Source organism: Vigna umbellata, chromosome 1 (genome assembly GCF_029865625.1).
Source record: "Vigna umbellata cultivar VRB3 chromosome 1, Vumbellata_1.0, whole genome shotgun sequence".
NCBI classification, from domain to species: domain Eukaryota; kingdom Viridiplantae; phylum Streptophyta; class Magnoliopsida; order Fabales; family Fabaceae; genus Vigna; species Vigna umbellata.
In genome coordinates, this window is record NC_142165.1 from 100,610,469 (window position 1) to 100,623,892 (window position 13,424).

General features: G+C 29.2%; 1 protein-coding gene across 2 annotated transcripts; it reads left to right on the forward strand.

Annotated features, from left to right (window-relative positions):
* LOC124845295 (uncharacterized) lies at positions 1–4,471 on the forward strand. Of its 2 annotated transcripts, XM_047322368.2 has the most exons (9): positions 1–537; positions 635–727; positions 1,667–1,771; positions 1,909–2,058; positions 2,150–2,248; positions 2,420–2,548; positions 3,079–3,258; positions 3,350–3,466; positions 4,129–4,471. In XM_047322368.2, the coding sequence occupies exons 1-9, from the start codon at positions 226–228 to the stop codon at positions 4,309–4,311; spliced, it is 1,368 nt and encodes a 455-aa protein (XP_047178324.1). In that variant the 5' UTR covers positions 1–225; the 3' UTR covers positions 4,312–4,471. The 2 variants fall into 2 exon arrangements, with proteins under 2 accessions (XP_047178324.1, XP_087961291.1); XM_088105165.1 differs by lacking the exon at positions 2,420–2,548 and having other exon boundaries at positions 28–537.
* Positions 4,472–13,424: the final 8,953 nt, after the last annotated feature.

Here is a 13,424-nt window from a genome sequence, read left to right on the forward strand (position 1 = left end):
CACCCACCACAATTCTAAACACTGTGTGGCGCGCGCCTACTTGCTATTCAAACTTATGTGCTCCCACAACTACCATTCTTCTTCGGAGTAACTAACTGAGTTTGAGATCCGAGTCATGGAGAAGAAGAACCCATTCTTCATCTCTCTCGCTTGCAAGTTGCACTTCCTACCACTGTTTCGATTCGGTCGAGTACTCTCTGTAAACTTGGTCTTAACTCACCCGCCATGCTCAAAGGCAAGCTCAAACTTCCAGCTCCGGACAAGGTTCGGATGCTCTTTCCCGATCGGCTTGGAAGCTTGGTTGCTGGATTCGACGAAAAAGGAAACGAAATCAAAGTATTAGAATTCGAACTCGAGTCCGGGGAGGAGCTCGAGCCGATTCAACCCGGGGAGTTAGGGTTTCACAGAGAAAGTGACGACGGTGACGAAGCCATGGATGATGACGACAAGGACAAAATAATTCGGCAGAGACCGAATCCGGTTTCGGTGTGGAAATCCATTTCGGACGAGGAGAAAAGATCGGATCTGGAATACGAGGTTGGTCCTGATTGGAGAAGAAAAGTGGAAATGGTTTGGATTTTCTTTAATTTGTGCCCTTTATTGTGCCTTCATTTACCCCCCTTTCTTTATCCAGCTTTCTCAAAGGGAGATTAATTTGGAAAAGTTGCAAAGAATTGCCAGTGCTGGTATTCCTGATGGAGGAGGTTTGCGTGCTACAGCTTGGAAGGTAATGTTAGACAAAAAATAGAAATCTAGATCTGCTGACACAGGTAAATGGTATTTCACGTAGCATTAAAATACAAATAATGTTCATGATAATGTATCAAAAGAAAGATAAAATATAACTGATGAAAGTGTAGAGAAGTTTGGATCAAAGTGCAAAGTGTTTATTCGAGGAGGAAAACACTCCCATTGTGTAGGTATTTTAAACATGACGAGCTCCTTTCACAAAACAATGAACAAAAAAATGCTCTAAAATATTTTTCAATAGCAACAAATTAGGTACAACATTGAAGTGTTTTTGTCCTTGTTTCTGTACGTGTATCTGTATATCTTTTTCTTAACAAAGAGCTGCATACATAACAGAAGCCAAATCGTACAGCCTCCTCAAAGCCTCAACATGCAACAAAAAGAAAAAAAATAAAAATTTTATAACATGTAAAGAACAAAGACCTGGTCAAAGGAATTAAGAATGTTAAATGAATATGGATAGATTTATCTTTTAGAAACTGCTTTATAAATGAAAACATTTTTACTCTAAATTTTAAACATAAATATTTCATAACAGGTAATTATTCCATCACGTCGGTATGAGATTACAAAACACCTCTTGTTTGGTGTTTTTGAATCTAGAGACGAATTCAAAAACTAGAAATAATCATCCATAGGGATTGGAATCTTCTCTTCAAGGACTAGAAAATTAAACTCCTGTCACATATATACGAGATATTGATTATCTAATCGTCATATCACACCAAATCGACATGATAGAAAGTAGAGCTTAATGGTTACAAAACTTACTATAGTGAGGAATATAATACATCTTATGTTATGACTTTCCAGCCAATTGAAGATACTAGATTAATATTCCATTTGCATTGGTATAAAATTATTAGATTGTTATGCGTGCAAGCAGTTGATTGTCCGTTATGATTTCAACTACCAGCTACTATTGGGTTACTTACCTTCATCTCGTGATCTGTGGGACGAACAACTAAAAGAGAACAGACAAAAATATGCTAATTTGAAAGAGGACCTTCTCCAGAATCCGGTAATACTGCTGATTCATACGTTTTCTCGTTAGGAGTTATATTTATCTGAAACAATTACTTGGCTATATCTGGTGTGATTTCTACTTTAACTCTTGCTTTTGAGTTTTCGCTGATAGTGTTGTTAAATTTAAGACAGTCAGAACATATGTGGAAAGAGTATGAGGAAAGCTCGACTAAGCGAAACGAGGAGAATGATGCTGATGGCCCCCTTAGGCGACATGAAATTTCTCATGAAGATCACCCTTTGAGCCTCGGTACAGCTAGCCCTTGGAGTCAATATTTTCAAGTAAGCTTTTCCTCAGATGACGAAGTTACTGTTGACTGAATCCCTTCAGGATGATAAAGTTTACACTTATCACTATCTGTCCTTCTTCTAGTATACAGAGATAGTAGAACAGATAGATCGAGATCTACAGCGTACACATCCGGATTTGCCATTCTTCTCAGGGGAGTCTTCATTTAGTTGCAAAAATAGGGTAATTAACTGCATCCCCCAAAAAAGTCTACAGGTTTACTGTTAATTTGGTGTTTAAGTTTTAGCTTAGACATTTATTTAACAATCCTCAATTATTTTTCCAGTTTTCAGCGTAGACTGATAGATTATATAGGGGCTTTGACTCAAGTTTTTGTTGATACTTTGACAATAGGAAGCGATGAAGAGTATCCTTCTCCTTTTTGCAAAGTTAAATCCTGAGATCCGTTATGTACAAGGCATGAACGAGGTCTTGGCACCAATATACTATGTCTTTAGTACTGACTCTGACAAGCAAAATGCTGTAAGCATTTTCCTGGAATAACTGTATTGTGTGATTTGTGACAGTTCGCGTTGCTTTTCTTTGGCTAGGGTACATGCATGGTGCATATGATGACATAGAACGTGCACATGCATTCGACAGGAAACCAAACTTAATGGTTGGAGGATTACTTGTGTTTTGGAAATTTAAATTTGAGTGTTATATCTTACTTTCATAATTGCTTGAGATGCTACAAAGGCTTCTTCTGTTTTCATCATCCAGTGCAGAAGCCTGAAAACTTTACTGCCAGACAATTTGGTGTTTAATTTCTTTCTGTTTTAGACATGAACCAACACCAACCAACTCCTTTATGTTGACAAATATCTATTACACTGAACAACCATAAATTATATAATCTAATAGATGGGTTATTTATTAGACATAGCCATTAAATTTTCATCATGTTGTATAACAATTGTTATCCTCTCGCATCATCCAGCATATTTATGTTCTTGAAGATATTCTGCCACGCAAATGAACTGTTGTTTTATCTTTTATACACTTTCTATTAGGAACATGTAGAAGCAGATAGTTTTTCCTGTTTTGTTCGAATCTTGGGCGACTCAGTGGATCATTTCTGCGAACAATTTGATAATAGTTCAAATGGCATCCTTGCTACTCTTTCTCGCTTGTCCGATTTACTAAAAGTAAATGATGAGCAATTATGGCGTCATCTTGAATTTACAACGAAGGTAGAGAACCTTTAAACTTTTTCACTTCGACAATCAACAACTTGTACAGCTCCAATCTGTTTAAATTGATGTCTCTGAACCTCATGAACAGGTTAAACCACAATTCTATGCATTCCGGTGGATTACATTGCTACTCACACAAGAGTTCAAATTTGAGTCTATCTTGAGAATATGGGATACACTACTTAGTAACCCTTTCGGTGTTCAGGTATCTCTCTTTCAACCAAACTAATCAGCAATCTTTCAGGATAAAATTAGTACTCAATTTCCAATATTAGGGTTGATTAAGATAAAAAAAACAACTTAATAGAAGTAAAACTCGGATTAATTCTTCTCTATATAAATATGTAAAACATCGGAATGCACAAAATAAATAAAAGAAAAATCAACATATACCACTTAACATAGAAAACCTTGATATGAAAAAGAAATTCACAGGACCTTAATATGACACCACAATTTCTTTTTGAAGATTCCAAAAATCAACTAAAAAATTCTCTTTGAATAACAACACAAAAAAATTCAATTAGTATTTACTGAAAAAACATAAGGAACTCAATATAAGATATGCGGAAATAAAACTTCTCTTTCGTTATATACAAGATATTCTAGTTGCTAATTTTTTATTCTTCATTCTCTCTCTTGATATTTTTTTTCTCACCAAAAGACACTTAGAAGTACAATATTTCTGTCCCTTCCTAAAAACCTATTATAAAAGAGTTGCATTATTTAAATTATACAATATGCTGAAAGCTCAGAAAAAAAACTTTTGTTTTTTTAACTTAGTTTAAGTCCAATAAATTAGTGACCGAGGTGAAAATTATGTTTGGCTGCGTCGTAATAATTTACTTGGCTAATATCATTTTGCAGGATATGCTTCTTCGAATCTGTTGTGCAATGCTACTTTGCGTGAAAAGCAAACTTCTAAGTGGTGATTTTGTGGCCAATTTAAAACTTTTACAACACTACCCTGATGATATCAACGTAGAATACCTCCTCCAGGTAGCCAAGGATATTAGTCCTGACACATCTTATTATTGTTTATCACTTTAATTCATTATGCTTGCATTTTTTGTATAATGTCATCAACTTATCAAACTTGAAACTGAAGTACCGAATGATGAACACCTAGCATAAGAAACATCCATTGCAAATAGTAATAAGGGTAGAGTTCATAACCAAAAGGAATACAGGTTTTTTTTTTTATCAAGGATATATGGGGAGCTTTCCCTCTGAACTTGATGCTAATTGACCAAAGAAACATGTGTTAGTTTGTTACAATTTTATTATAAAAAAATCGTATCAATTTAATAAATTTTATTGTGAAAAATCGTGTCAATTTAACACTATTTTAATATATTGTAATATAAATTGAGCAAAAATTTATGTCGGTATAAATTTTCGCAAATAAATAGTATTAAGCAGGTACCACTTGTCCCTCGTTTTCATAATTTTCTTGAAATATGTCCATTTCAGTAATTTTGAAAAAGGTTTGCAACACTTCCATGTTTTCGCCCTTCAAAATCACCAATGTTTTTATTTTTCATTTTTTATACAACAAATAATTTAAGCTTCACAATAAATACATTACTTTTTCTACGGAAAATATAAATATTGATGATTATAATAGTTATATTTAAACTAAAAGGTATAAAAGAGTGGACAGTCTAAAAAATTTTAGAATTCTGTTTATTGAAATAAAATTTAAAGTGAACTTTTTTTTCACACTAATGTGACACAACATAACTATAAATTACATTTTTAACTTTTTTAAGGAATTAATTAATCATAACCCGTCTTTTTCTCTACACTTATCTGTATTTCAGGCTGTTTTCGCATAAAACTGGGAATACGAGAAACTTATAGTTCTGTGAAGAATGACAACTCGTTTCTGAGGTTGCTTTTAAAACCATAGCTCCTTTATATAGCTATCATACTACTTTTATTTACTTAATTAATTTTAATTATTATTTATTAATTTATAAACACTAATATTATAAATATTATATTAAAATTAAGAACAATGAAATTTATAAAAGAATGTAAACAAATAAAAAATTAAATTAGACTAATACTAGTCATATCAAGTTATTTAAGTCAAACTATTTGTTTAAATTAGAAAATAAATATATTTTTTAAAAATAAATATAAATACCAAAAGGTTTAATAAAAAATTAATATTTTAAAAAATATAAAATTATAATTATATAATATTTTTAAAAATATAAATTATATTTATATAATGAAATATAAATTATGAAATATTTTTAACACATTAATTTAAAATTTATAAATTAGGATTTTTTTCAGCTACTAGATATATTATAATAAGTTTGTTTTAGCCCATTGACCGTATTAGACAACTCATTCGCCCTTAAGACATTGTAGGGTTATTTGTCTGCGGCTCTATTTCAAAATATAAATATAGTTTTAAACAATAAATATTTATTTTATTATAATTAAAGGTAAAGATAGTCGTTATCATGTATTTTTTAAAATATTTACAATATTATATTAGTAATGATAATATTATAATATTATTAAGTTAATATATAAAGTAAATTTGTATTTATTAAATTATATTTAATAAAATTTATATATTGTTATAGATAATTATTTAAATTTTAAAAATAGTAATTAAAATTAAAAATAGTAATTAAAATTAAAAAAAAATTATAAACAAAAGGTATATGTAGTTATAAGGAACCATGTATTCTCTATGGAAAAACGACTTTTAAAAATGATATATGTTTTTCTAAAAGTGATTTTTTAATAAAAATGTTAAGACAAAACGCACATATATTATTTTTAGTTTAAAAAAAAATGAAAGAGAAAAACTATCCATCTGTTGTCACTTGATTTGAGGAGTGAAAATGATTCCTGAGCTAGAAAATGGAAATAGCCTACGCATCCTACTCAGCCTTTTACAATTTTCTTCAATTTATCAAGGGAAGCTTGATCTATGAAACATCCATTTTAAATTAAATTATGTTTTAAACATTTATATTTGAGAAATAAAATTTTTGGAATAATTAATTTCAACAAAGTTATTTGTACGAACAAGTTTAATGACTTTATACCCACTTTGTATCAAAAATAATTATTCTCACCTTGGAGTTAAACATTTCTAGAAACTTAAACCAGAAAAATATCTTATCTTCTACAAAATATAGAAATTTTATTTTCACTTTACTTTTATGTGAACAATTAAACTATTTTTGGTTAGTGTCGTCAAAATGGGTTGAAGCTTGTGAGTCAATCCGGCTCATCACGGGTTTGAGCCGGGTTGGGATAAAAAAAAATACAAAATTTTTGATGCGAGCCAATTTTGACCCGGCTCACTAAGAATCCAACTCACACTGGTTGAATCCGTGGTGGGTCGGGTTGGCTCACTAACCCACCTATTTTTTTTTAATTAAATTAAATTAATTATTCAAATCTTATCTTTTTTATTGAAATCAAATTAATTAAATTAATTATTCAAAATGCACAACCTTTATCCATCTGCAAATAAAACCCTAAGATTATAGATTGAATAATATTATAGATGGAGATAAAAAAAAGATGTTTCAAGAAAGCATAATATTGTGGATTTATCCATTCATGACTCCAATTTAATAGATGGATAATATTATAGATTGGATAATTCAGGAATATATCATTTGTTTTATCTTGTTTTTTAGACCTATCTACAAGCATGATAGTGTTATCTTGTGCTATATATTTTTGTTAACGGCTATATGTAGTTTCTTGGTCAAACGGTTGTGTATGTCTCATTAAATTAAATTGGTAAATTTTTATGGTTGATAGCTTAGAATATATATAACAATATATTTCTTTTGTTTCATTTTCTTTTATATCAATTGGTCCAATTATTAGTGTTTCAATTTGATCAATCAAAGTAACATGTTATAAGAATATGAGAAGAAGAAGGTGAAAAAAAAGTTAATTAAGTGAGTCAATGAGCCAGTCCATTTAACCTACCAACCCGTGATGGATCGGGTCGGGTTCGAATTTTTTTAACTCGCTAATAAATGAGTCGGATTGGGTTGACTCACTAAGTGGTCAACCCGTGCTGGGTCGGATCGGAATATTCGTTTTGACAGCTTTAATTTTTGTGTATGAAAACCATGTACAAAATTAATAACCTGGTGAACTATACCGATGTGAACTAGCTAACTATTTTCTTTGAACTTATTTTTAAAGAAAAATATTACTAAAAAGCACGTCTAACATTTTAGAATAACTATGAATTCGAAAACCTAAAAATTAAATTTAGTACTTTTTTTTCTAAATTAAAAAGTATTTTTACGTACTATAAAAATGATTTTTACTTGGAAACTTAAATATATTCCATATCTCTCATTTAACTTTTTTATACTCAAAAGATAAACAGTAGACGTGAAAAATTTATAATTCAAGTTATAATAAATAATATAAGCAATCCATCTATATGTTTTTTTTAGGATGTGTTTACTTGAGTAAAAGATTTGAGAAGGAGTGAATCGATGAATTTGAGAGTAAAATATGTGTTGTTTCAAATTCTTAGGTTTATTGTTCGTATGTTGTGAATGAATTTGTAATTGATTGTTTTAATTTGATTGATTTTGGTTTGATGTCATGAGAAATTGACGAATACGAAATTTGAGGTTTGTTGTATTTTTTGATTTGTAAGGTGAAATTTGTGGTTTCTATTAAATGATATGTATAAGTTAAATTTGCATTTGGTTGAGTTGAATAAGGGTTTGATACTCTTTAGAACCACAAAATACTATTTGTAAATACAAATTCATGTGTTTGAATTATGTAGGCAAGCTTGCTATCGCTTGATGCATTTATATACAATTTGTTCAAGTGATCGATTCGTTGGGCGAATCATCTACCTGTTGTGTGAGAATCTTTCTAGATGTCAGTCATTAAGCGAGTAAATAGACTCACTGAACCAATATGTGTGTGTGTGTGTGTATATATATATATAATATTTATATTTATTTATTTTTTCAAATTAAATTATGTATTGTATGATTGAACTTTGGATATTGTGTGAGTTGAATGAATGAAGTAATAGTCTTTTATAAGGAAGAAAATTATCACATGTTGCAATGTGTGGTGTATAGATGACAGGAACTAACATGATTTTATCTTGACTCTACTCATATGATAGATGAAAGAGTAGAGAGAAATTCATATCTAAAGTGTCAACAATAGTCATTTTTAGGAGAGATTTGAATTTACCTTACCATGGAACGTAGGTTGAGTTATGACTTGTACATAACTATAACTTCTAAAGGACAAAAACAATCTAACAATGGTAAGTGTTTGGTCTCATGCTACTAATATGTACATCAATTTTTTAGAGGTTGTGTTTATTAATTTGATATATATTTGTAAATGTAATTGTAGACTTGATGAAAACTTTATATTCTATTATTTAATTGTTGAGTATTTTTTTTATTTAAATTTTATAAATTTTAAATCAAACTTTAACTTTTTTTTTTTTTTGCTTGGAAAATGTGTTTTTTTTTTACGACAGTATCTATACATGAAAATAGAGGATTGTGTGAGGAACCTGACAATGATATAATTGAAGAGCAAAGCAGAGGTTAAGAATTATATTATTATAAAGATTATATTTTAAAATACTTTCTACACATATCTTGAAGAAATATTATAATATAAGATAACTATGTAATTTATGTTTTAATATCAATATAAAATGTTTTTAAATCAGTGTTGATCTCCATTAATTTAGGATGTTACAATATTAATAATAATAAGAATAACAACAGTTAATATATTCGAAATATTTGTTATACGTAATATGAGTTAGTCCTTTTAAGTTAAAATTAGTTGACAAGTGAAAAGATATTTTTGATTATAATAATTGTGTGAGAGAGGGGGAGTGGATGTTGCGTTTGAAACAGGGTTACGTTACGTATTTATTAACGGGGAATAATAACATTGATTAATGGATTACTAATGCTTCCAAAGTCCCTAAGTTTCTATAAATTATATTCAACAGATGATAATAAGAATTGTAAGTTAGTAACACGAAATCTTCTATGTTACATTTTCATCACCTACTTTTCAGTCTATTCTAAGGGAATTTATCGACTACAAGTTTTCTGAAAATCCACCTACAACTTCAATTTTATCACATCTCTTCTATACAAAAATCATCTATCATAAAAAAAATGTACTAAAAAACCTCATGCAATATAAAATGGGCGGAGAAAATAATAATGATGAGCGAAAATTCTTTTAAGAATACTCTGTTTTTGTTTTCAACATCTATATTTATAACAAGAAAAAATAAATATATTTGTTTAAAAAAAAGAAGAGGATGAAGTTGAGGGCAACTCCAAGAGAGATAATGTTTTGAAATTGCAGATGTAATGAAATAGGTGGAAGAGATTCGTCAAAAGAAAAAGAGAAAGTAAGAGGTCAGGAAAACGAGGGAAAAGGATTCTAGAGAAGGCTTTTGATAAGGAATATATTTTTTTATAAAAATTATAAAATATAAGATTTCTAAAATTAGTATGATTTAGATATTTTTAATTAACGATTAATTTAAAATACTTTAATTATTTATTATAATTTAACTTTTTTTTTCAAACTTATATAAATTATCTATCCTACTTAACCTAGTTCACTTTTTTTTAGATAACAAATATACTATACTTTTAAAACCAAATCAAACTTAAGTAGTGAAATCTTACATGAGGTAAGTCGGTGTTAAAAGAACCAAATTTAAAATTCAAAGTCTACTAATGTAGTATGATGTAGCTGGTTCTGGAATCAAAGGTAAAAGTTGTTTTTTAAAAAATATTATAAATATAAAGCCTTTAAATATGATTTTTGAAAAAAAAATGTGGGCCCAGTGGGACTAGTCTATGGGCCCAGTGAGATTAGACTCTATGGGCCTGACATAAACGTCATGGATGACAGAAGATTGGTTTGTTGGAATACATGGTGCTTTCCTTTGCTTTTTCCCATTTCCTTTTCTTCTTCTTTACTCTCTCTTTCGTTTCTTCATGAGATAACGACATTCAGCTTCTGCTGCCACTCATTCTTCTGTTTCACATTATTTAACCCTTATTTTGTCTTGCCTTTCTGCTTCTACTAATTGTGACTGCAAATTTTAAGTTGTTTCGTGTAATATGATATAATAATTATATCATATTATATAGATAGAATCATTATTGTATTTTATTATTTATTCTATGAATATAATATGATATAATAGTGTAAACTTATCATATTGATTTAATGCATTTGTAGTTTAAAAAAAGTTGGATTGGATTCAATAAGATTATTTCTTTTATGAATAATCTTGGCCTGTATGTTTAAATTATAACGATGATAGTTTATATAACTCGTTGATACTTTTAGGGAAAAAAATTACTATGCTAAAATTATAATTGGGATATTACTAATTTATATAAAAAAATGGATAAATTTTTATTTAACATATTATGTATAAATTTATAATAATTGTGGCTTTAAATTATATTATCCATTGTCTCGGTTTTCAAATATTGACGAGATTAAAGACATGGTAGTTTACTCTTTTTTGGTAAAAATAACCTTTTAATAAATTGTTAACACAATTAGTTAAATTCGTTTATTTGGTACGCATGTGATTAATAATATGACTTATTATTTAAGATGTGCTTATTAGTTAAGTAATTTTGTAACATGCCTGTTGTTATTTATTCTATTTTGCATTTGTATATATATTACATTTGAAAAAAAAATGAAATAAATTTTGATTTTTTTTTTGCATTATTAAAATAAAAACACTCTTAACAATATAAGTAGTAATATATAACAAGATTTTAATGTAACGATTATTGTGTTGTGTTGGGTTGAATTTTTGTTCCAACTGTTGAGACATTTTATTCATAAATACTCTCAGAAATACTCAATAAAAATAGAAAGCAAAAATTATTTGGTGCATGATAACGATAGAATAATTTATAAATAAATTACTCTAAATGTGGATTTTTTTGTTATAAAAATACTTTACTCATGTTAAGTAAGGATTAAAATATTATTAAACTCAACTTATAAATGAAATAATCATCTTAATAAAAATGAATATGTTTATTGGTATTCTGTCAAATTAAATTGGATGTTAATATAATGAAGGTCAGACAATTTATCCATTGTGAAAGGAATCTTTAGTGGTCTTTTATTCTAACACATCCAATAATTACAATGTAGCTTATTATTATCCATTTCTAAAAGGAGTGTGCAAGCCACGCGCCACTCAATACTGTGGGTATTACTGTGCATCACATCATTTGGTCGCAAATTGCAAAACCACATCCTATCCTATTATCCTTCCTTCAAAATCAAATCACACAATCCTTAATTCCATTAGCTTTAAGAATATTGTTATCAAATATTCTTGTATTAATAAATATTGTTACTAATTACTCAATCACTTTAAATTTTATAATTTTTTTTTCGATTTTACCTTTCTGAACAAATGGTGAGACTCTCTCATCTAAAACCAAAAACTTATGCATGTCACTATTTTAAGTTTTAACACACAACTAACAGGAAAGTATTTTAAACCTAAAATTAAATATTTTAAAGCTAAAAATAAATAACACAAAGTGTTATATATGGCTAGGAAATATAACCAACATACTTGCAGTCAATGCGATAAAAAGATAAAATACAACAACAGGGCGTAGTATTCCCCGTCTACCTTATCTCTCAAGTCAGTCGTTGACCTATTAATTTAAATAATAATAATAATAATAATAATAATAATAATAATAATAATAATAATAATAATAATAATAATGTATATGCTTTAATATACACAAATCGGATTAATATTGACATAAAGTTATTAAACCGAATTAATAAAATATTTGGCAAAACACATTAAATTACCGTGTCTTATAAAGAATCTAATCCTTTGGGTTATTCATCTAACAAACATTTAGCATGATTAAAAATTTATATAAATTAGCATAAATGAGTTTGGTAATTGCGATTAAAATGTGATTGAATCATAATTTGGTTAATATAGGTAAAAACTCTTTACAGTTTGTATAAAAAGGGATTCACTTGAGGTAGTTATGATAATTAATTACGACATTTAATATTTTTCATGCACTTGTTAATTGGTGTGAAAGATTTTATCCATAAGTTTCTGATAAGTTGCTCAACGTTCTTCAGATCGAACAATATAACTTTATAATAGTAATTTGCACGTTTAATGATGAAGGTAGTCTTCTCCTTTTCGGGATGGTATATGAGTATATGATTGTACCCAAAATAAGCATTTAAGAAACTTAGAACTTGATGGCATGATGCTCTACCACTAGTTGATCGATACTTGAAAGTGGATACGCGTCATTGAGGCATGCTTTATTAAGATTAGTAAAATCGGTAGACATTCTCCATTGACCAGCTGATTTCTTCACTAACACTACTTTGGATAACCAAGTGGAGTATGTGAACTCCTTAATAAAGCCGACCTCCATTAACTTTTGGACCTCGACCTCAACTGCATTCTTGGGTTCCTTTCCCAATATCCTTTTCTTTTGAACGATCAATCTAGCTTCTCAAAAGATGGCCAACTTATTGGACATCACTTCCAAGTGTATACCTAGCATTTCCACAGACATCCAGGCAAACAAGTCATTTTTTTCTTGAGATGACCATCAACAATTAGTTAGATTTGTACAAAGATGTGTATTCTGCTCTTCTACTGACTGATTATGAATTCTATGGTTTCCTCTTGTGGTTCCATGTGATATTCAATATTAGTAAATGGGTCAAGATTTGTCATCGCAACTTTCGCTCAACATATGTACCTGGGTGGGACATACGAGGTTACATTAAAGCTAGCAAAACAACACTCAATGATTGCCTTTTGATCTGCATGCAGCGTTCAAAACTCATTGTTGTTACATGAAAATTTCATCGTCATTATAGTCCCAAAGGTGTTCAAGCACAACCAAACGAGTAACACATTGTAAGACGTGGTCGTCTCTACCAAGAGATACCAAACCCAGATTTTCCTTTTATTCTATCTGGTTCCCAAGTGCATTTGCAAGTTCAAATATCGCATTGTGTCTACCATTTCGTTGGAAAATATAACAATCTACTCATTATAGGATACAATGAGTTCTTCATATATG